Source organism: Morone saxatilis, unplaced genomic scaffold (genome assembly GCF_004916995.1).
Source record: "Morone saxatilis isolate NCDOM2014 unplaced genomic scaffold, NCSU_SB_2.0 Contig17, whole genome shotgun sequence".
Classification (NCBI taxonomy): domain Eukaryota; kingdom Metazoa; phylum Chordata; class Actinopteri; family Moronidae; genus Morone; species Morone saxatilis.
The window spans coordinates 22433724-22457688 of NW_023339729.1; the positions used below are offsets into that span (position 1 = coordinate 22433724).

Consider the following 23965-nt stretch of genomic DNA (forward strand, 5'->3'; position numbering starts at 1 on the left):
TACACGTGTAAATCCCAGTAAAAATAGAAGAAAGTCATAAGTTCCAACATTTTTATGAACAAATGGTTTTCATTATGCCAGATTTTAGGGGATGCTGCAACCCCCTTTCATGACCATGTCTGGTAAGGTGTACAATATTATATGTGCTATTAAAACAGTCAAACCAATTAAAATCATATCAATAATTAATAAAATCATCAAAGTGCTGATGTGAAATAAATTGGCTGTGCGTGACCGGTAACAGACTGTCCTGTGACTCTCAGCAGTGAACCTGCATGTGACTGGACTTTTGGACTTCTGACCTGACAAACTAACTGGTCTCACATCGTCAAACATTATAAAACATCCAATAATGTGCTGGTGAGGTGAGAAAAACCCAGCTGGTCTCCATCAGTGCTGTCAAACAGAAACACCTACACATCCACCTGTTTGTCACCATGGTTGTTTACATTTTGAAAGCGGTCATTCTGACTGGGCAGTGTCGTTATTGTGCAGTGTGACATGGCGTGTAGTGTGTTGGGAAACAGAGAGATGGTGAAAACAGCTGAGGTCAGTGCTCTGGAAAGAGCTGTGGGATGGACACCAGAGGGAGACCCAGAGTAACATACAAGCCACTGCAGCCATGATGTAAACTAAACCCTGAATTGTACCTAAACAAACTGTTTGAAAACAGGTTCCCTCTTCATACTGGTGAGTGGAAATGAGCAGGTTTCAAATTACAGCATGCCCTAGATTCTCTACACACAGCAGTTAAAGTTTAACGTTTGTTGTGTTTTCTTTTTATGGATGATGGGTTGAGAGACCAGCTGATGTTTTTCTATTAGAGCTACTAAGTCAGTAGGAAATACTGTTTTTGCTTTGCGGTGTCTTTGAAGTGTCTTAATGCATCAGGGGAGATGATGTGGGTTGGAACAGCGACGCAACAAAAACAGGTTAAGTGACATGTTTACTCCTCAGTGACTCCCCCGAGCTATTAGTGTCTCTACTTTATGTGGCTTTCATGTCTTCCAGAGATGTAATAAAGGTTCTGCTGGCTCTTTGAAAGGGACTTAAACCCAACCCTTCATTTTTTTTAGCCATACTCGCAACATGACTCTATGAATGGCAATGTCAGTCTGGTCCACTTTAGTTATTACTGAAATGTTTTAATAGTTAGCATTTTTGCATTTAGCTTAAAGCTCCAATGTGCCTAAGTGCAGCCTCTCAGAGGTGTTAGCATGGCTGAAGACTATTAGACAGTGTCAATCAGCCGATCAGCAGTGTTTCTTAAAGGTCCAGTGTGTAACATTTAGGAGGATCTATTGTCAGAAATGGAATAATAATATGCATTAGAAGGAGCCATTTTTATCTACAAAGGGAGCGGGTCCTCTTCTACGGGAGTCTGCCATGTTGAACTGCCATGTTTCTACAGTAGCCCAGAATGGACAAACCAAACACTGACAAATCCTACACACCGACCCATTAATTGGAATCCTAACTGAAAGTAAAGACCTTTTTTCCCCGCTGTTTTTATTAAAATGTAATAAAACCTCTAACAGATTAAATAAAACACAAAACACTTCGAATTAGTTGTTACTAATGTTAGCACTAAAAGGCCGGTGAGTCCATTTGGAAATCAGTCCTGTGTTCTAGTGGTGGGGTTGAGACTTCACTTTACATGCATTGCACACATGACTGTGCCTTTTTAACAAATCAAAAACAAAGCGTGGAAGAAGTGTGTTGTTTGTCACAGAAGCTGGTGGCTATGAGTAGAGTGAGTAGAAAGTTTGCATTATCCAAATTGAAGGTGGCCACTAACCGCTCATTGAAGGTATCAGGTTGGGTTTTTGACCTCTGGTAGGGATATGGAGCAATGTTTTTGTTTATGAGGATGCCATCAAAGCATGAGGCTGGTAATCTATATTCTATTCTATCCAAAACCAACAATATGTGAATCTGTCTCTATATTTTTTCAGTCTTATCCTTTATAGTATTGAATCAAGTCGATGCTTTAGAAGCTGATTGATTGTGTTATGCATCTGCACGTTAATGCTACACACATAACATACTATTCAGCCATTATGTTTTCAGCTTTCCTCCAGCGTTGAATTCGTTTCTCTGGTTGTGCGTCCCCCTCCTCTGAACTGACTCAGAGCTCACTGACTTTGGCAGAGACTGAGATGAGATCACTGGAACAGTCTCAGAGCTGCCAGGCATAACGAAATGTTTGAAAAAGCTCTGTCAAGATCCAGTCATGGTATTAACTGGAAAGGTAGAAACCATACAGAAGAATTTAACAACTCCTGCATGTTATTTTGCAGTTATATGCAGCATATAAAGCATATAAAAGACATATAAAAACAAATCCCAGGCTCAGAAACTCGACAAGTCAGGGGAAATATGTTCAAAATTCCGATTTAATGGCATTATATTAAAATGTAAAGGTCAAACCAACCATGTTACCCTGACTGTTACTGATTAACAGTGGAAATACCCCTCACAATATTTTCATTGTTGTTGTCTTTTGATTTGGAACAGATTGATCTTGATCTGAATTCGAAGTAAATATGTTATTATTTAAGGACATTTCCAAGAAATAAAAGGATAAATTGTATTTATATTATTGATCATGCAAACAAGATACTTGATGCAAAGCATGAAGGCAATTTAGACTGATAATCTTATTAAATTTCACTTCAGCCTGACATTGTGTTCATGTCAACCGATTTCTTGTAGGGAGGGAGGTTTTTTTTCTAACCAATCAGTGCCAAGTTACATATTTGTCCTGCTTATTTTCACATTTTTCCCACTGATAAAAAACATGTCAGTTTAAGAGTTGTTATTTCTGTATGCCTGTATGCAATAACAACTTGTACAGCTGTGTTAATTTCAGCCATTTTCTCTAGAGCCACATGCGGCTTTGACAAAACATTAAATTAAAATTACGGTTCTTTTTAAACATTTACCTCTGACATTGTTGTAGGCCTAAATTGATTCTTACGTTGTCCAATTGTAAACAAATGTGCAGTCAATACACATATTTCGTCAGTTAAAATGTGTTTCATACGTTACATCCTGACCTTTTCCTCTATATTTAGCTGAACGTCAATATCAGTGGCTACTAATCTCAAGTGTGTCTAGCTTGGCGAGCTAAAGAAAAAGTCTCAGAGGAAGATTTGAGAATTTAATACTGCATGGACAGATTTGTTTTCTTTCACCACCAACGCTGCTGGCTCTACGGTGAGAAATTAGCATTACAAAGCTCAAATATGTTTTGTGGCTCCAGACAGACTGGTTAATAAAGGATCCTGACCCATGGTCTAAGATCTACTAAGATTGGCTGACTGTCTCCAACCAATGGAAACAGCTGTGAATGAGCACAATACCAGACTTGTTTCACTCTCTCGCACTCAACAATTTGAAGGTGTGGGCAGGAATTCAGATGTCTGGAACAAACTAACAATTAACAAACAGGACTGATTATCATTGAATTATGAAAACAGAGCCCTTTTAAAGCAAATTGTTTTCTTGACTAAACATATCTTTTCTTTGTACCTGTGTCACCTCCCAACACATACATACATTGATGTTATGCAGCATAGGCAATAGGCAACAAACTGTGACTAACTTTCTCAGCAGTTTGAGCTACAGTAGCTAGTCTGTTGGATCGGACCACACGGATCAGCCTTCGCTCCCCACGTGCATCAATGAGCCTTGGCCGCCCATGACCCTGTCTCCGGTTCTTTTCTTTTCCTTCCCTTTTGAGCACCTTTGATAGGTACTACCACTGCAGACCGGAATATCACAAAAGAAGCTGCAGTTGTGGGGAGATTGCTCTGACCCAGGTCGTCTATTGGCCCTTGTCAAAGTCGCTCAAATCCTCACACTGCCCATTTTTCCTGCTTCTAACACATCAACTATGAGGACAAAATGTTCACTTGCTGTTATCCCACCCACTGACAGGTGCCATGATAGCGAGATGATCAGTGTTGGTCACTTCACCAGTCAGTGCTCATAATGTATGTGCATACAGTGCATACCTATTCTTATAAATACAGCCAGCTTTATAGAGTTCAGCTTATCACTCGGAGAGCAGTGCAGTGATTGAGATCCCTGACCCTAAAATCATGTCCTCTCGGTGACCTTCCCTTTTCTCAAAAAGACTGGAAAAGAAGTTTCACCTCTGGCTTATATCAAGAGATTTATTTTTATATCATTTTGTTAAGGACTGACCCGTTTGTGCTTTGTCATACATCACAGTGACATTGTGAAATATGTGTGTGTGTGTGTGGAGGAATGTGTATGTACGTATACAGGAGTCTCTCTGATTTTGGCAGTGTCATACTTTCATTCCCCTATATCTGGTAATCATGATTCTCTTTGCCTCTGACTTTCCCTCTCTTGCCCGTTTTTGCTTTGTCTCTGCATGTACAGTGAGTCAGCAGCAGGCACACACCCACACACTCAGATCCCTTTGGCTTTAACTCTATTGGCTGTGGAGGGGACCTATAAGTGCTTTTTTTTCTCCCCCATTTGTTAACTCACGAGCCGTCAGCCAGTAGTCTCTCACATACTCCTGATGCTGCACATGCTCGCTGCACTGCAGTGAGCCAGCATTTACTTAAAGAGAGAGGGATAGGGAGAGAGGAAGGTAGGAGGAGATGAATGGATGAGACGGACTGAGCCAAGAATGAAAGTGATGGGAGGAGAGGAAGTGGTGAGGGAGAGAGAGTGAGTGAGGGAGGGAGGGGAAGAGATGAGGTAAAAACTGAAATACAATCTGGCTGAATCGCCCCTCCTCAACTTCGCTCACGTGTGTGCACACCCACAAACACACAGAGGAGCTGTCTCGCTCACACACACACACACACATGCATCCTGTCGTCTCCTGTTTGGCTCGTCGCTGCTACCTGGAGGGGAAGCATCATTTCTTGTGAGAGCTGACATGACCTTAAAGCAGGTTTAAAGGGATTTTTAGTGCAAACATTCTACCTGTTTTGCTCACATGGAGCCAGTGTTTCGGTCTGTGTGCTGGAGTGGATGACGCCTGTTGATCGGCCCATAGATGCAGCACTGTAAGTCTTCCTGTTAATAATGTTATCAGCCAAATACTGAACCTTTTTGGGAATAGCTGGTGATGTTTACAGCTCACATTTTTGTGTGATTTATAACTATATTCTCGTGGAGTCACTAACGTTTATTTCCCTATTTCGTGTGTACCCTTCGCTGCGTATTAGATGACTGCTCAATCCAGCAGGAATTATTCCGCTTAGCTGGTGCGGATCTGATTATGTAAGAGTGGCTGCTGCGACCTTGTGCACTGTCAGCACGGGGCTGCTTCTGTTGTCCGGCTGTGGCTGTCTGCAAGATTTAGGAATTTTAGTTTTATAACCAGTGCCATATTTGATGCTCTGTTAATCTGCTTAATCTGCTCCATGGAGCTAGTAAGTTATTAATATACATTGTGTTTGTGCATGTCTGTGCCATCATACAGTGTTTATATTGTCATTCAAACCTCACAGATGCAATTATCTTTCCTTTTTATATACAGATTCATAATTATGAGTTAAGAATATGGCCTCTGAAGGTAGACTAAATTGTGAACAGCTTGTTGAAGTCATTATTCTGCCGGTACAGTTAACTTGCTGTTTCTGTCAACTGCACGACCGGCTTTGTGATGCTGAACTGAGTGGCTCAGCTAACCCCTGACAGTAAACACATTACACACCAGTCATGTAACATATTGGAAATTGTTGTAATAACCCTCTGACGGCATGACAGCTTCATTATTACAGTAATTGTATCTACCGCTCTCAATTTTCAGGCTTACCAAATCCCCACATTGTACTTACAGGCTCTGCTTTCAGAGAAAGGAAAGGGAGGAGGAGACGTGTATAAGAGAGATTAGGAGAAAAAATAGAAAAGAGTAGAAAGAGAGCATGCACTGTAGAAAGAAGTACTGTCCCTAATGGTTTCCTCTCAGCAGCAGAGGTGGCCTGTTTCTGTGCCTGTCTTGAATGTGAAGAGACAATAAAAGCACTGACACACTTTCTGTGTCTAAGTTGGCTGCCAGATAACGTTACAGAAAGTCAGACACTCAAATAAAGGATGCAGTAAAAGGATGTTTCAGATAAAACTGGAAAGCAAGTTAGATTTCTTCCCAGTTACAACAATCAGTGTAAATATTGTGCACTATGGTGGTATTAAAGTGTTTATTTTTGTCGGTTCAGTGTTCTGTTTCTCACTGGTAAGTGCTGAACACAGAGTACCTTCCTTTCACTTTATAATCAAATATTTATCACTCATAGAGCCTTTTTATGACAAACGCGCAGCCGGCAGCTCATTTTCAAGCTCCAGTCTTCTCCACAAAATAAGGCCAGTACAATACCGACTGGGTGACTCATATCAGGAAATCCCAATAAAAACTATTGAAATCAAACAATCTGAGAAACCTCCATCTTTGTTCAAGGATTAACCTGTTAGGAGTCTTCACAATTCAAGATGGGCAATTAAATGAGTTACCAAAAATGAACTGACAGACTTTTGTTTGCCCTGGGAGTCTGCCTCTCTGGGGCAGTTGCCTGCTTGGTGATCCAGCCTTGGATTTGGTTGAATTGCTTGCAACTCCAAGACATAGGCAACCTGTGGAAAGCATGGATGTTCTATAGGGAACGGATACCGGACTCAGAAATGGGGCTCAGTCCCGAATTAAAAGTGTTCACCTGCATAAGCCAAAAAAGGTTTCTAACTTCTGTGTTGAAAGACCCACTCCACAGGCTTTTGGAAAGTTTTACAAATATTAAACCTCCATGGATTAAAAATTCATAATAGAGTAATAATTGCCCTTCTTTACAGTGTCTTTTTCATAATCATGGTCTATCGGGGAAAGTCCTCAAAGGAATGGAAATTTCAACATTTCTACATTTCAATGACAATCACGCAAAGTCCATCTGCTGTGTGTGATTTGATTTAAAAGTTCCAGAAAAGCTACTAAAAATACCTTGTGGTGAGATTACTTTGTCAACTGCTATCTCCAAAGGTCAAGAATGGACTTTCAATCTCAGTATTTCTTTTAAAATTAGAGCTAAAGGTTTATAAATTGCATCCACAATACTGCGGCTGTTAGTTGGCACTTGGCAAACATTTAATGTTGAAGTTGTGACCTCAGTTTGACCTCTCATGCTCTCAGAGGTTGTATCTCTTCCCAGGCTGTTAGGTCAATTGACTCCACGAAAGAAAAAGTAATTATATGTAAATAAGTCTATTTTACTGATGAAAAGGAAAGACATTGAGCAGTTGGTTTTTGACCTGCTGATTGTGAGGATGTTTAATGTCACTTTTTCTTATCTTAATACTTCTATGTTCATGGGTTTGAGTTAAAGCCCAAAGCCACAGGCGGTGACTGGTGTGTCTGTTTGTGCATTTGACATTTCCTCTCTCAGTGAGGGGATGGAAGGAAGAAGGCATTTTGCTTTAAACTTTGATCTTTACAACCCACAGATTTCCACTCACCTCCGCGGGTTATCCCTGTGTGTTTGATCATACGTGACATCTTTTCGCTGCGTCCTCACTTGTCTCGTCCTCCCTCTGTTCGACTCCACAGGGTGCAGGGTAAGAGGAAGGGGGACTCGTATGTCAGAGTTTTAGGATGGCCAGTGAAGGCTCCACTATTCCCAGCCCCGTGGTCCGCCAGATTGACAAGCAGTTCTTGATCTGCAGCATATGTCTGGACCGCTACGAAAACCCCAAAGTACTGCCCTGCCTACACACCTTCTGTGAGAGGTGAGTGGAGTTACCATGTTGCTCTTATGTGTTATAATCCCATAAATTGTGTGTCTAAATGTGCATGAAAAAGCTAATTCAAATGCATGATTTGTATGTTTTATGCGAGAAAGGGATGCTGCATGGCAGTAAGTGGGAGATGGAAAAATACTACTTTCCAGATATTGTAATCAATCCTGCATGGTGCTGCATCTCTGCTGTTGACTTTGGTGTGTTGGTGCCCCCATCTCTGACAACCAGCCTTTGTTTCTGACACAAAAGAGAGACTGTGCCTGTCTGTTCCTTTGCTCTGGTTGCTTCTAGCGGTCATTAAGACAATGTAGTTGTTTTCTGTTTTAGTATATTTATTTCTCCCTTCCTACATGTGCGTCATGCATTTTTTCTTCTTTGGATCTAAACAGATCACATTTGTTACGGTTTGTTATATTTTAAAGCAATTTGCATCTTTTTTGTGCCTTTAATTTATTGCCCAGCTAGCAAGTGCTTATAATAATGTTAAACCATAATTTATGAGTGTAAAGGAGATCCTAGAGCACCTAAATTATTGTTTAAAGTATAATATAACACTAAATCCTCAATGGTAGAAAGGCATTGTTGCACCGACTCCTTTACTCTGCATTTCTGATCAAATTCAACCCGATGCGGATGTAATCTCATCAGTAATGTAATGTTGTCATCGTGTTGCCTTTTTATCGAATAAAAATATAACAAGTATCATGAATAACCTTACAGTGCCCCACAGACACGCACTGTGCTAGAACCACCAGGTTAATAGTCATTTAGGCGTTTAAAATTAGCAAATTTAATGAAATGATCAAAACTTAACATATTTGATGTCTTAAGAACATGATAATGGTGAGGTCTTATCAGCTTCCTGTCCAAAACTTTAACTGCACATAAGAGGCTTAAATGTTATAGATGTGACCAAGACTTTACATAATAACATTTAATAATTTAACAAAAATCTTTATTTAAGATGTTAATAATCAGTTTGGTGGTGGTGTTTCATTTATATTGTGTGTTTATAATGTTTTTTTCCAGGTCTATTTACATACACAATAAACTATGACCTCAAAAGCAGTGGAGGAAAGTAACTAAGTATATTTACTCAGTTCCAGTTCCAAGGAACTTGTACTTTACTTAAGTATGTTCAATATGCTACTTTATGTATTTACTCCACTACATTTCAGACGCAAATGTTGTACTTTCTTACTTACTTTTATATACAAAACATGTGATCATCTTATGAAATATGATGCACTTTTACAGATTAAAGGCCTCACAGTTATGCTGCTCATTAGACCTGCTCAAAACGTAATCATGTATACAAAGTACATTTTGCTGGTAGCCTAATACTTCTACTTGTAATAGAGTATATTCACAATGCAGTATTGTAACTTTTAAGTCTTTTTCCACCACTGCTCATAGGTTACCAGAGTTAAATCAACTCCTTCTCTGACATATAGTGTCAACAGCACTAAAAATGGTATCATCACGGTGATCAGATTTATGGGATTATGGCAGAGCTGTTGTATTTCATTGCACAAGAATGTACAGGTGTAGATAATTAACTGGGAACAAAGTTTATACTGCTACTGTAAATTACTTTTGGGCTATAAATCTTTGAACCACTAGATGGCATCAATGGCTAAATTTTCACCTGGGTTCATTCAACTGAAAGGTCAAATACCTGATTATGAACTGGTATTTCAATAATCGTATTATAGTTTTGAATATTTTTATTGAATGATTTCTTATTTATAGGCAACTGTGTAAACATAATAAAATAAAGACTAGCTCTCACATTATTAACTGCACATCTCTCATCAGTCTCTACAGTATAGCTGAATCCTTCATCTTTCCCATGCCTTCTCAGTGCAACCCACACACACACACACACACACACACATACATACCACCTACGCCTTTCTCCAGACTCTCTTTGATACAATTCTTTTGCAGGATGCTCCCACTCAGAATCAATATTCCCCCTGCTCTCCTCCTCCAGGTGCCTGCAGAATTACATCCCGGCCCACAGCCTCACACTGTCGTGCCCCGTGTGCCGCCAGACCTCGATCCTGCCGGAGAAGGGTGTGGCGGCATTGCAGAATAACTTCTTCATCACCAACCTGATGGACGTGCTGCAGCGGGCGCCGGACAGCTGCAGCCAGGAGGCCGCCGCTCTCAACAACATCACCACCGTGGCTACAGGCCAACTCCTCTCCTGCCCCAACCATGGAGGCAACGTAAGAGTCATACACACTGTCAGTTTGTCTGTCTGTTTCTGTATTTTCCTTTCACCTCCTCTCACTTAGACACACAACAACATGATGATACATTTGTATGTCTCATAAATTAAGAGCTCATAAGGTTGTTAGTCAGGCCTCAATATGAACTTTAGACCTATAAGCCACCACATCTGAATATCCAGCTGTTTTCCTAATATACAGGTTTATAGGCTTATAAGGATTTCAGCAGAACATGAATTATTATCCATCTTCTGCAAACTCACTAGCATAGCATTTACTTGTGTGCAGCATTAATAATTAATAATCATTGTCTAACAAATCTGATAATGACTCGATCATAAACAGATTAGATGTCAAGGTCATTGGTCACTGGTTCAGGTTTTGCTTATTATTCTAAAGGTTCACTGTCAGCAAACATTCAGGCCAAGGTCAATGAAGAGTCAACAGTCACACTCTGTGAGGCTGTACTTTCTAACAGCATGCTAACATGCTCACAATGTCAATGCTAACATGCAGATTTTCAGCATGTAAGAAGTTAACCATGTTCATCATCTTTGTGTTAGGATGCTAATAAATGCTAATCAGCACTAAAGTATAACTGAGGCTGATGGGAATGCCATTACGTAAAGTACCAATAAATAAAAATAATAATAACTGACCTGAAGATGGCGCTAGATTCTAAATTAAAGTTGTTAGAGTTCATCTTGCGGGGGACATGAATGTGTGTACCAAACTTCATGGCAATCCATCCCACTCTATCCACTGAGTTACTCAACCTGCTGGTGGCGCTACAGGAAAAGTCAGTAGGCTTCATCCTCATGGGGAACATCAAAGTGTGCACAAAACGGATCCATCCAATACTTGTTAAGATATTTTAGTCTGGACCAAAGTGGTGGATTGACCAACATTGTCATTAGCCACGCTGCAATGTGGCTAAAGCATTTTAAACCTCAACCCTATATTTATGTCTAATCTAAATTTTTTTCCCCCGTCGCTTAGGTCATGGAGTTTTACTGTCCGCCTTGTGAGACAGCCATGTGTCAGGAGTGTACAAGTGGAGAACACGGTGAACACCCGACTGTGCCTCTTAAAGACGTAGTGGAACAACACAAGGCCTCATTGCAGGACCAGCTAGATGCTGTGAAGAAGAGGTACAACAGCAGCATTATGTAGACTTTATTATACCGCACTACAGGCTTTACGCATATCACTCCCAAGTATTAGCCATGATAGCACGAATGAAACAAACACAATCCTCCTCTATGTGCTCGCCCCGTCATATGACTGTTGATTCGCTATATTAAATATTTATCCTCGTTGCTCCTTCTGTTGCTTCCAGGTTGCCAGAGATCGACTCAGCCCTGCAGACGCTGTCAGAGATCCTGCAGCAGCTGACCAATCAAAAGAGCTCCATTGAGGATGACATCCATACTACTTTTGACGAGTTGCAGAAGACTCTGAATGTCCGCAAGAGCGTTTTACTCATGGAGCTGGAGGTCAACTACGGCCTCAAGCAGAAGGTGAAGTAACATGGTCTGAAACAAAGTAGTAGTTTTAATGTTATTATTGTGACCTCAGCCAGGTAGGAACAATGTCTAACATCCCAGCCATAAGAGTTTGAGTTTTTTAATCTGTGTAAAGTGCTTTGCAGTCTTTATCTACCTCTTAAAGGGGTTATATTAAGTGAAGCTCCGATTTGTTCTGATAAAGAGATTTATGAGTATATAGTACAAGGACAAAATACAGAAAGAACAATTAAAATGAACACAACATTGACCTAATTACAATCTATTTTTGGAAGGCATTTAACGTATCACAGGCTACTCATCAGGCTGTTTTTGCTGATCTATGTGTCAGGGGCTCAGCTGGTCTGATAGGTGATTAACAGGCAGAAAGAGGGGGGGCCGGGGAGCTGGTGCACCACCCCAATCCAGGCAACCAATCACCCAGCCTGGTTAAGAGCCTGCTGCCTCCCCCTCAGGGAGCTCCATCACATGGGTTGTTAATGATTTACAATTCACTGGCTGGTGTGCAGTAAAAACACTGGGAGCCAAGGGGAACGTCAGATACTTTGAGCTGTGCTGTTGCTTGTAGCTAGATGGAGCCAGTATGCACACTTGGGTTGATCTGGGTGTGTCATGTGCGGTGAGGGAACACAGTGCAGCTTTGCTCGTCATGCTGCTAACACTGCAGCCTCTTACTCCGCAGTTTGATCTCCGTTCTTCCAGTATGTACGGACAGTATCTTAGTTTTCAGAGCTTCAGAATGTGAGATAGTAGAAGGTGTTTGGACGAAACATTTGAGTTCAGCGTGAGATAAATGGCTTAATGGCCTCTCTTGTTGGAGAAGAGGAGGAGTGTGATGATCAGATGGGGGTGAGTCTCGATTCTTTCATCAGGGTTCAGTGATGTCCCAGTAATTGTAAAGTACATTACTTGAAGTAAAGCATGTTGAGAGATATCATGATCTAAATGTGACTTGTGTTAGCTAACACTTTCTAATGTTATAAAACACATGCTTAAAGTTTAAATTAGGGTAAATTCACACTAGATGTCTCACTGGAATACCAGCCTCTCAGACCAAATCAAATGGGTGCTACGGCCCACCAGACTGATAATACAGATACAGACAGATAATCTTAAAACTTTAAACTGGACAGAAACAAAATAAAACTCGTTCTTTGTTAGTTTTTCCACTGTTCCAACAATCAACACTGCCGGTTTGGTTGAAATAAACCCTTAACCGCTTTACATATTAGGAATCACAACAACATATGTATTTGCCAACATGCAAATGCAATGAGCTAAGATCCCATTTCCCTAATGGTGGCAAGTCATGGTTGATGCTGTATTTTTCCACCAATGTAGATCTCTTTCACTTGCTCTGCTACACAACAGCTGGAAGGAAAAAGAAAGAAAAAATATTTGCTACTCTATTCTAGTACGCTATTCTATAGCCTCTATAAATGTATTCAAATGCATAACTATAAGAAAGAGAGTACATGTAATTCTAAGATTCACCTGCTCATAGCTTGTAGATATGTGCTAACTGTGTCGGGTTATGCTAGAAGACAATTTTTATAGGGGGTCCCAATCTTAAAATCTCAAAGTAACCCTGCTGCCCCCTGGTGTCTCTATGTGTAGGTGCTCCAAGCCCAGCTGGACACCCTGCTGCAGGGCCAGGAGGGCATCAACAGCAGCTGTAACTTCACAGAGCAGGCCCTGAGCCACGGCACCGAGGCCGAGGTGCTGCTGGTGAAGAAACAGATGAGCGAGCGTCTCATTGAGCTCGCCAGCCAGGAGCTTCCTCTGCAGCCCGGAGAGAACGACCAGCTGGACTTCCTCGTGGAGACAGACGGACTAAAAAAGTCCATCCACAATCTGGGCACTATTGTGACGACTAACGCGGTGGCCTCTGAGACTGTGGCTACAGGTGAGGGGCTACGGCATTGTGTGGTGGGTGTGCCCACTTCTATCACCATAACCACTAAGGACAAAGACAAAGAGCTGTGCAAAATGGGTAACGCATTCATCAAGGCTGAACTCTCCTCACCTGATGGCAGCAAAGGTGAAGGAGAGATACTGGACAACAAGAATGGCACCTACGAGTACCTGTTCACAGCTCCTAAAGAGGGGACCTTTAATTTATCGTTGCGTTTATATGACCAACACATCAAAGGAAGCCCCTTTAAGATAAAGGCCACCAAGTCTATAGATGTGTCGCCAACTTCAGACGGCATGAAGAAGAGGCTGAAGTCTCCAGGCAGCGGTCACATCAAGCAGAAGGCCATCAAGAGGCCGGCCAGTATGTACAGCACAGGGAGGAGGAAAGAGAACCCCATCGAGGACGACCTCATCTTCAGAATCGGTAAGAAATGTGGTACCTGCAATGTTAGGTCAGATATATAATCTATTCTCTCATTTAAATCTAAATTTTGCCAACTACAGGCCTTTTTTTTTAACCAAAGTTCATGTGCAGCTGCTTATGTTTAGACGGCCTGTAACAATGTAGCCTCTTTAGTCAAATTAAAAGAGGTTTGTAAAAAACCTTTTCTCAAAATGAGGTTAAAAAAAGGTGGTATCAATACCAGGTGTTGTACTGGTACTAGTATAGATACATTTAAACAATTCACACCCTCAACATGTATACGAGCATCTTGTTAATTTATTAGATGTAGTTAATGTCCAGTGTGCTCAAAACATCTACTACTATGTTTTAAGTCTTTTTTGTTTTGTTTTGTTTAAATCCAACATGTTTTGCAAAACTATTTATATTCAATAATTATTTTTCATACCTTTTTGGTGACAGATATGAAATACAGTTTGACGATGAGTTAACTAAACCAACTAGTCACATCATCAGTCTGCTAATATGAATCTGACTGTACTTCATGTTTTCCAGGCACAAAAGGAAGAAACAAAGGGGAGTTCACTAATCTGCAGGGAGTGGCTGCCTCCTCTTTGGGAAAGGTGCTGATAGCAGACAGCAACAACCAGTGTGTCCAGGTAAAAATAACTTCCATTGCTGTCAACGTACAGAAATAGCCGATGTTAAGGGGTGTATTAAGAGGTCATGAGTGGAGCACTGTAACTTATCACTGTTCAGTTACCTTGAACAATGCTGCCTCTGCACTTTGCCATCTCCTTTGAACTTTGCAGTATGTATTATTTTAAAAAAAAATGTGTTTTGTGCTGCAGATATTCTCAAATGATGGTCAGTTCAAAAGCCGTTTCGGTGTCCGGGGCAGGACTCCGGGTCAGCTGCAGCGGCCAACGGGTGTGGCCGTCCACCCAAACGGTGACATCATCATTGCCGACTATGACAACAAATGGGTCAGCATCTTTTCAAGTGAAGGCAAGTTTAAGGTAAGTCAAGCTTAATCTTTACTTATCTTTATTCTATACTTGGACTGTCTGTGTCATAAAGTAATGTAATAAAACCATGATGTAATTTCCACTGATAACAATATAGCCAGGTATATGTTATCTATAGTACACTCAACCATAAACACTGGTATTAAATGGGTAATATGGTGTTCTAATACCACCACTTGTATTTTTAAAATTACTCTTTTATCACATTATCGGACCTTCACAAGCGGTGACTATTTTCTAGCAAGTTCAAACAGCTGAAACAGGTGCACTGTTTGCCCTTCCCTTGGCCGTTTACACTTTTCACACCTCATTTGCACATTTCTGATGTGTTAAGAGATGCACACATGTAGGTTTTCCACTTCCCTTTTCAACATCTGTTTCAGTGTTTAAGTGCTGATGCCGACTTATGAAAGAGAGTGCACAGTTTAAAGTGGAAAATAATTGTTTTAGCCTTGTGCTTTAGTTAGACAGTTGGATAGAAGTTGTCCTGATTCCTTTCCCGCAGTTGCAGCAGAATTGCAATGACAAAATTTAAGATACACTCATGTTCATTTAGAGCAGCCTGCAGCTCATTCACTGAATGCAGGCCTTCTCTCAAACACTGCTGACAAGATATTCACCAAACTATTTATGTCTGTAGTGTGAGTGTGTGTATTCATGGGATGTTTCATTTTGCACTCTTTAACTGTGAGTCACATATAAGACAAGACAGAATATTTTAAGGGGAAGTTGTCCTTTGGGGATTGTATAAATGTCATTTAACGCATACATGTAATATTACACAATATAATTTACTCTGCTAATGCTACTGTTTGTCTAAGTTTGTACACATGTACTGTAGTATGTGATGAACAACAGATTCACAACCGTTGACTTCTCCAGAACAAGATCGGCTCCGGGAAGCTGATGGGCCCTAAAGGTGTGTCCGTGGACAGAAACGGCCACATCATCGTGGTCGACAATAAGTCCTGCTGCGTCTTCATCTTTCAGCTCAACGGCAAGCTGGTCACCAAGTTCGGTAACCGTGGCAACGGTGACAGGCAGTTTGCAGGTACACTCAATGGTAATATGTGCACTGCCCCCTACAGTCTCTCTCCCACCGGCTCACACCTGCATGTGGAATGAAGACGTATGCCAAACCAGGAACCATAAAGATCCCATTATCCTTTGACTTCTAAAGGGTTTTTTCAAAATAATAGATCAAATTAGAATTTTGTCATATCAGTTTAAAACATATGATATGACAAAATATATATTTTCTTTTATGTGCATTATTAACTCTACTGTCCTAAAACAGCATGCTTTTGTTCTGGTATGAATATTTTATTACAATCTTTGTTTTGTTTTTTGTCATTAAATACATTTGTCTACTTATTAACTTGCATGTCCTCTCAAAACACCTGCCATGATGTTGTTTTTTTAAACTACTTCTGTCTGATTATGACAAACAACTCATATCTGAAACTCATATCTGTTGTCGCTTTTTTGATTTATTTATTTAGGCCCTCACTTTGCTGCTGTCAACAACAACAATGAAATCATAGTGACAGATTTCCACAACCACTCAGTCAAGGTAAGTGCAGTATCGGCAGTAATGGAAGCGTATTGTAGGTATACAAAGTCTAGAGCTAAAATAAATGACGATGTACTAAAAATGGTAGCTTGCATGATAGACTTTTTTTTACTGTGTTGGCTTACATTGCTCACTGTTTGCTTTTAGTAATATTATTATCTCCATGCTATTATCCTCTTGAAAACCAAAATATAGGTGTTCAACACAGAGGGAGAATTCTTGCTGAAGTTTGGTTCTAACGGCGAAGGCAACGGCCAGTTCAACGCCCCCACAGGAGTGGCAGTGGATGTCAATGGAAACATCATAGTAGCAGACTGGGGCAACAGCAGGATACAGGTCAGTACAAGTTTAATCCCCTGCTGCATTCACAGTTTCTGTTTGTCTTTATGGCTAATTTCTGCACCTTGCAGACCAAATGTTTTAATTGAAATTTTAATATTATGCCATCATCTAGCACGTGTAAAAATTACATTTGTACATCGCTTTGGACCAAAGAATCTGAAGAATATATAAATGTGAATGTGAATATCATGTTACATCAGTCATATTTACAGCTTCTTTATATAAAACAGATTTCTCTCTCTTCTTCAGTTCACATACTTACTAAATAATTAGAAAATTAAAAAAAGGTCCCATTTTTAAACTACCACTTAAGTCATTGTGAATCATCTTTATTTATAAAATCATTCTGACTATTTTTTTTTATTTTAAGCTACATTACATAATGGAAATATTACACTTTTACCCAATTTGAAGTGTCAAAATTACCAACTCTAAACTGATCCCAAAAATACATTTTTCAACAGATAATGTCAAATAAACTAATGCAACTTATATTCAATTTCACAAAAAGTGTGTGTTTCGTGTTTCAGTATTTCTAATTGACTTGGTTTTGCCAATACCACCCCAATACTTCACACCATGTATCTCTCTCTCAGGTGTTTGATGGCAGCGGTTCCTTCCTGTCCTACATCAACACATCAGCAGACCCGCTGTACGGCCCGCAGGGACTGGCTCTCACCTCTGACGGACATGTTGTGGTTGCAGATTCCGGCAACCACTGCTTCAAAATCTACCGCTACCTGCAGTAGTAGCAGCTCTTCTCTCTCAGCGCACAAACTGTACAGTGTATATATACTCACATGCACTCATTAGTATGGAGCGACTGCACTTCATCCGCTCACCTATTCATCCTTGAATCGTGCTATCTGTTTGACTGTTCTCCACCCGTGTGTCTGTGGCATCACTTCTGACACTGAAGAAACAACAGACGTGAATATTTGTGGTTTGAATGAAGTGTGAGGATCTATGATATTCACAGACGGCTGCTGCTGATTGGTTGTTTGAGGAGTCACACATAACCTTGTTAATGTACCATCTTAACTATGCTGATTTCAAAAATAAAACTTTAGTATTGTATATATGTTAGACCTTTTGATTTGTTGTGATATGGCAGGAAAACTGGAAAATAATGCCATTGCACTTGTTCTTAAAAATACTGGTTGGACACTGTGTTAAGTGAAGATGTACCTTAGTCGCCTGAAAAATAATGGGTATTCTATTTATAGTTCCAGTAACTGCAACTTCCTGTTAAATGCTCTTAGGAGTCCTCACATTTTGCCTGTTCACTACAAAAGAAAAATCTTCCACCTACTGTAGGTAGCAGGGTATTTTAGAGCATGATTAAGCATCTGTGTGCATGCTGTTTTTACTGAGAAACACCAGAAAAGCTACTGTGCACTATATAGAAATCTATTTCAGGCTGATACTTAACTACATCAACAGAACAAACTTTAAACTGAAGCACTATTTCACTAATACTTCTACCTGTCTGTGAAAAGGACTAGTTAATGTTATATGTCATCACTTTAAATTAAATGAACACACCTACGGTTACTGAATTATGCTGATAACTTCATTTAATTGGTTTTACAGAAAACAGAGTGTTTGTGTGATTACGTGAGTGTGTTGTGATCAATTACGGTACCAAACAAAAGCCACTTGATTTGTCGACTTACAATCTGCCGTGTGTTCGTGCACGCATGTGTGTTGTGTATGAAGCCTCTTGACATTCTGACTTACAATCTGCTGTGATTACGTGCAAACATCTTTGTTGCAAAATTGGAGTAAATAGCTGAAAATGCCGAAAATAAACTCTGTAGGGTGCATCAGCCCTCGCTGAAGGGGTTTGTTCATCAGACACAGCTGCAGAACTGTGATCACCTTCACTCCTTTCCATGTGCTCTTATGTCTTTCAAAAAATAGAACTGGTAGAGCTACTAACAAGTTGTATTTTATTTAGTAAAAACAATTTGCCTATCCTCTGAAAAAGATGCAAAATGTAGTTCAACAGTTGAGGGGTATGTTGTAAAAATGCACTGCACTCCTATTAGAAAGCCTTAGTCGAAATCTGTTTGTCTTCAAGCACAGTTTTCATTAACTTGTTGTCCTGAATTTGGTCATCCATTTTCTACACAATCCTGTTAAATTATTTGTTTTCCATTGTCTTGTTTATATTTGTAATGCCAAATGGAATTAAAGTGCCCATAGTAAAGCATATTGTTTGATTTTGTGTTGCTGTACTGTATCGTATTAACTCCATAGCTGCTGAAAACACTGTGGTATGATGATATGAAGTTGTTTTATTAGACTAGCATAGCATCTATTAGTTTGCAGACTGACACAAAGCATGTTAGCAATTTGAACTTTGCGATAACAATTCTAAAAACATGTTAAGGATCACACATATAGTATTTCTCCCTGCAGTGATAATTCATCAGGGTTTTCAGTATGATTGGAGATATAAAAATAAAAAAAAACCTGTGTAAATGTAAATCTGCACAGCAAACTTTAACTTATGTTTTATTTATTTTATTGTCTCCCCACAATGTAACAGGAAATCAATAGTTTGACAATACAGTCCCCGTTTGAACAATGTATTTATAAGACAGCAGGGGGCGTCAGACAACTATGAGCTGAACGATAACACCAATGCTGCCTTCACTTGTAGTCGGAAATAATCATGACTGCAGCTAACAAGACACTCACGGTCCAAAACTGTAGCAAACATGAGTTCCCCGGGTACTTTAAGTTCATAGATGCGACGTGGAAAACTATGGAAGCCGCATTAAAAACATAACAGTATGCGCGGTTAGTTGATATATGCTAAAAGGATAGACTGTTTTAGAATGAAAACTCAATCTGCGTTGCAACAAGTGGAGTTGGAGTTTTACGAGGAGCAGCGAAGGCAGCAGGACCCCTGTGACACTGTACCGCGGGAAATTCAGTACCGCGTGAACGAGTGTTTTCCTATTTTGGATTATAAACATCAACAGAACAACATCAACAAAACAACACCTCACGCCTGAAACCTTAATGTTAGCGGACGCTGCTGTTACAGCCAACGTAACAAAATGGTAAGCGGACGTTCACCTTTACCTGCAGTTCATGTGAGAGTGCTAACGTTACCAGGCTAGCTCCTGGCTAAACGTTACATCATCAATACGTTACCTGTCTGCGTGTCACAGGATCGATATTAGCCCATTAACGCCACCGTCAGTCAACGAAAGCAGCGCTCGTGTAACGTATCTTAATGGAGGGCGGATAAATACAGGAGCAAGTTGAAGGAAAGGTGAACTTCAGCAGAGGAGCAGACCTTAAGTTGACAGGCAGGTGTACAATAATAAATAACAACAACAACAAGAGTTTGTGTCTTTCCATTAGTCAGGTAAAATGTAAACATTGATCCTGGATTAATGGAGAACTGCCCGGTGCTGGAAGCCATATTACAACAACACTGGCTAATGTAGAAGCCATTTAACTTACAGTCTTTATATAAGTTATATAGAAACATAGGGATCAGTGTCGGTGCAATACAAACGTGGAACAAGGAAAATATAAGATGAAAACAATCACTGCAAGGCAAGAAAGGTAGAAAATCGACAAGAATGTATGAAAAACTGTATAGATAGTAATAGACATTATGCACAATATGATTATTTATTTGAAATGAAAGCTGTTTGTGCAGGAATGTGCAAAAGATCACAGTTTTAAGTTTAAAGAGTATTAGAATATAGCCTATAATGATCAGTGTTGGGCAGTAACTCATTACTAGTGATAATATTACCTTCTCCAGTAACTAATACATTTCACTAATACCCCCACTAAAACTAAGTAGTTACAACCTTACTTTTCTTGTCACCCCCTTTACTGATTTGAAATCCTACAATCTAGTCCCATCCTTGGAAGAGTCTTAGATTCAGCAGCTGGAAATATTCCCATTACTTTGATTTTAGCAAACAAAAACAGATGTTAACCGTCTTAGGTCTGAATTTTGAGGAGAAGGGACACAATTAGTAAATATAAAGTAGTAATATTACATTTGCAAAGAGTAAGGAGTAATAACTTAAATTTTTTTGAGTAACTTACCCCAACACTGATAATAAATATGCATATTTCAAAGTGCTGCAAATGGTTAGATGCTCATATTTTGTAAATACTCTGAAATCTTTTTACGTTCACTGCCACTTGCGCGTTATTCTGTTACTGTGTAATATGGTGGAATATCAGCCGCCGTTACTGAAATCATCCCGGCCTCACCTTACCTTAAACAATCTGTTACAGTCAAAGAAGAAAGGACTAAGTCTGGAGGAGAAGAGAACTCGCATGATGGAGATTTTCTTTGAAACGGTGAGTTTTGCCACTGCAGGTTGACCGCATAACCGTTTAAAGTAGGAACAGTGTAACATCCCCTTTATGCCGCCTTGATTACAACTGCGTGGATTTATAAGCTGATCACTATACTTCATAGTCAGGATTGTTTTATGGATTCTGTTATCTTTATTAATTATCTTTATTATCTGAAAAGGGGGTGTTTTGATTTAAGGTCGCTAATATTGCTGCCCACTTTTTGCGAAGGAGACAGAAGCTCACATACAAACTACCACCAACACATAAATTGTAACACCCACAGTAACACAGAGGAGATTTCACTGTTCTAATTTTAAAAAGCTGTTGTTTGTGGGTTTTCTGTCCCTTTGATACATATACACAACATCTGCACACACAACCACACAAATACTTTTCATGACTAAACACAAATTAAACGCAATGAGGCTCCCTTAAATAGATGAACCATGAATAACACCTACATAACTGGAAAGGTAGAGTCATTGATGAAAATACATTTCCAGAAAGCCAAAACACTGAGATCCTGCTACAGACTTAGACAGATGTTAAAGATGTTAGATAGATGTTCCCTTTTCTACGATACCGTGATAAATAAAATTGTTCTTCCTTGAATGTGTTCTCTCATCCTCTTTCTAGAAAGATGTGTTTCAGCTGAAAGACATAGAGAAGATCGCCCCTAAGACAAAGGGCATAGGTGAGTGATTATCAACAGTTTTAGAGGGGAAAACGTAGTTAACGTGTCCAACTGGTCAAAGTGTTTAAGATTGTTTAACATAATATGAATGTCTTTGTCGTGTGTGTTCCCTTGCTGGTTTCTAACAAAATAAATGAAACATATCTGAAGGTTAGTAGAGACGTCACTATTGACTATTTTTAGAAAAGTCAAACACGAACGTGGGAGCTGAGTCTGAACAGGAGACACTGGAGTGATTTCTAAGGGAAAACATAATGCACTAAAATGTTTTTTTTATAGATATTTCAGTGGTAATAGACAGTGAACACTTTAGCCAGGTTGGTTTAGTCTGAGCACCAAACATCTCCACTTGTTTTGACTCTAACAAAACCAGTAGAAAAGAAAATGAACTTCTGTATTCAAAGATATAAAAGTATAATTTGTTTTAGAAAATGATTACTAGAACTGTAGTGTGTTTCAAAGAGCAATAAATGGGACAAAACAGTCACCTGCACGCATTCCTGAACACGTGTGGCGACATGCTTGCAAAATCACCATGGTAACCAGGACTCGCTGTTCGCCATTTTAACTGTATTCAGTCTGTATAAGCAGAACCAGACCTATCCCTGGCAGTAATCCTATAGTGCAGAGAACTGTCGAAAGCTTTTAGTTGTTAAATAAAACATATTCCCTCAACGTCAACATGGAGTCTGACTTTAAATTTATTTAATTTATAAAAATACAAACTTGGAATTTTAAGTGCTAGACCCTACAAAACTATGTTGTGTATGTTTGGGTGAACTGAGCAGGGATTTTTGTTTTAAAGTGGACATTGCATTAATCTGGAGGAACTGGATCGTGTTGCTGTGATTAAAAGCACATGTTTTTGACCCCCTTACTTGGGCATGGTGTAGTTACAGAGTGGTGGGGGAAGGGGGCAACAAGAGATCTGCATTATGGGCACATAGTCCTCTAGAAGGGGGAAAAAATATGAGAAAAAGAGGCCAAGAGGGTGATCTCAGAGTGCTAATAACATCCTGGGAACCATTAAAAGGCGGAATGGTTTGAAGTTGAAAAGAGGCAAAAAGCTATTTGAATAGGACTGGAAAAGAGCGTACTGAAGTCAGGCACATACAGAGTTTGGTTAATCCATCCAGAGTGTTTTTCATTTTCAAATCCTCGTTTTTATTTTTCGCTGCCGTTCGACATCCTCTCAGGACTCAGCGCAGCTCAGCCCCTAAACACAGCAGATAAGCTCTTTCAGTTTCACAGTGGACCGGCTGAGCAAATGTGTGGGAGTATCACATTTCACCGCTGACACTCTTCAAGATGAAACTCCTGCTCTATTACATCCTCTCATGCAGTGTTCTCTCTGATAAGTATGAAACGGCCAGATAGGCTGCAGATGTGTGGGTTTAGTTTTTGTGAACATTTGAGTGGTAAAGCCTTGCCAGTAATAAAAATGAGAGCTCATGCTGGCTTGTATTTTCTTTTTTTCAAATCCTCAATAGAATGCAATATTATACGTAACCTCGGATACATTTTATATTGCCTAAAGTCTTCTGAGCTTGTAAACAATCATACCTATACCATAAATCAGTCGTCCACAAATCAAATCAACAGTCCACAAATAGGATCGACTGCTAGGATGTTCAATGGTAGAAAATAGAGGATTGTGAATCTTTCATGTGGAAGGTGTGCTTTTCTCCCTCTGCTGCTTTAAGCTCCCATGACTGTGAAGGATGTGCTGCAGAGTTTGGTGGATGACAACATGGTGGACTGTGAGAGAGTGGGTACATCAAACTACTACTGGGCCTTTCCCAGCAAGGCCCTGCACGCTCGCAAGCACAAACTGGAGGAGCTGCAAACACAGGTGAAGGGGACTCAGATGCAGTCTGACCTCATATCTCAAAAGCTTCAGATGATACTGAACAAAACACAAAGAGAGGTTGTTGTTTTTTCTGTTAGAAGACTCTAGTTTACAGTAAATGACAAGGCCGGCCCAGAAAACACTTCTGGTAATAGTGGAGAAAAAAACGGGAAGAAAACGCAAATGAGCGTCTGAGTGCAGGCAAGTTCTTAGTTTATTTCTTAGTGATTAGTGATTAAATCTAATTATTTTATTAGTTTTTCCCGCCCCCGCCCC

The 23965-nt window shown here is 39.9% G+C and overlaps 2 protein-coding genes across 5 annotated transcripts in view; both read left to right on the plus strand.

Moving 5' to 3' along the window:
* trim2a (tripartite motif containing 2a) overlaps nt 1-19032 on the plus strand; it is a 29176-nt gene extending 10144 nt beyond the window's left edge. For 2 of the 4 annotated variants that reach the window (XM_035660763.1, XM_035660761.1), the window contains 11 exons: nt 7583-7761; nt 9770-10007; nt 11010-11161; nt 11350-11530; nt 13154-13877; nt 14412-14515; nt 14708-14875; nt 15767-15947; nt 16387-16457; nt 16653-16793; nt 17396-19032. In XM_035660763.1, the coding sequence (XP_035516656.1) occupies nt 7628-7761; nt 9770-10007; nt 11010-11161; nt 11350-11530; nt 13154-13877; nt 14412-14515; nt 14708-14875; nt 15767-15947; nt 16387-16457; nt 16653-16793; nt 17396-17548 (2247 nt within the window). In that variant the 5' untranslated portion in view covers nt 7583-7627 and the 3' untranslated portion in view covers nt 17549-19032. Of the gene's footprint in view, nt 1-4779; nt 5055-7582; nt 7762-9769; nt 10008-11009; nt 11162-11349; nt 11531-13153; nt 13878-14411; nt 14516-14707; nt 14876-15766; nt 15948-16386; nt 16458-16652; nt 16794-17395 lie in introns of those variants that run through there. The other 2 variants (XM_035660762.1, XM_035660765.1) reach the window with 2 other exon arrangements.
* A 689-nt stretch (nt 19033-19721) lies between these two features.
* mnd1 (meiotic nuclear divisions 1 homolog (S. cerevisiae)) overlaps nt 19722-23965 on the plus strand; it is a 14565-nt gene continuing 10321 nt past the window's right edge. Inside the window, exons 1-4 of the mRNA XM_035660479.1 lie at nt 19722-19873; nt 21081-21146; nt 21783-21840; nt 23544-23692. Coding sequence (XP_035516372.1) covers nt 19871-19873; nt 21081-21146; nt 21783-21840; nt 23544-23692 — 276 coding nt within the window. The 5' untranslated portion in view covers nt 19722-19870. The remainder of the gene's footprint in view (nt 19874-21080; nt 21147-21782; nt 21841-23543; nt 23693-23965) is intronic.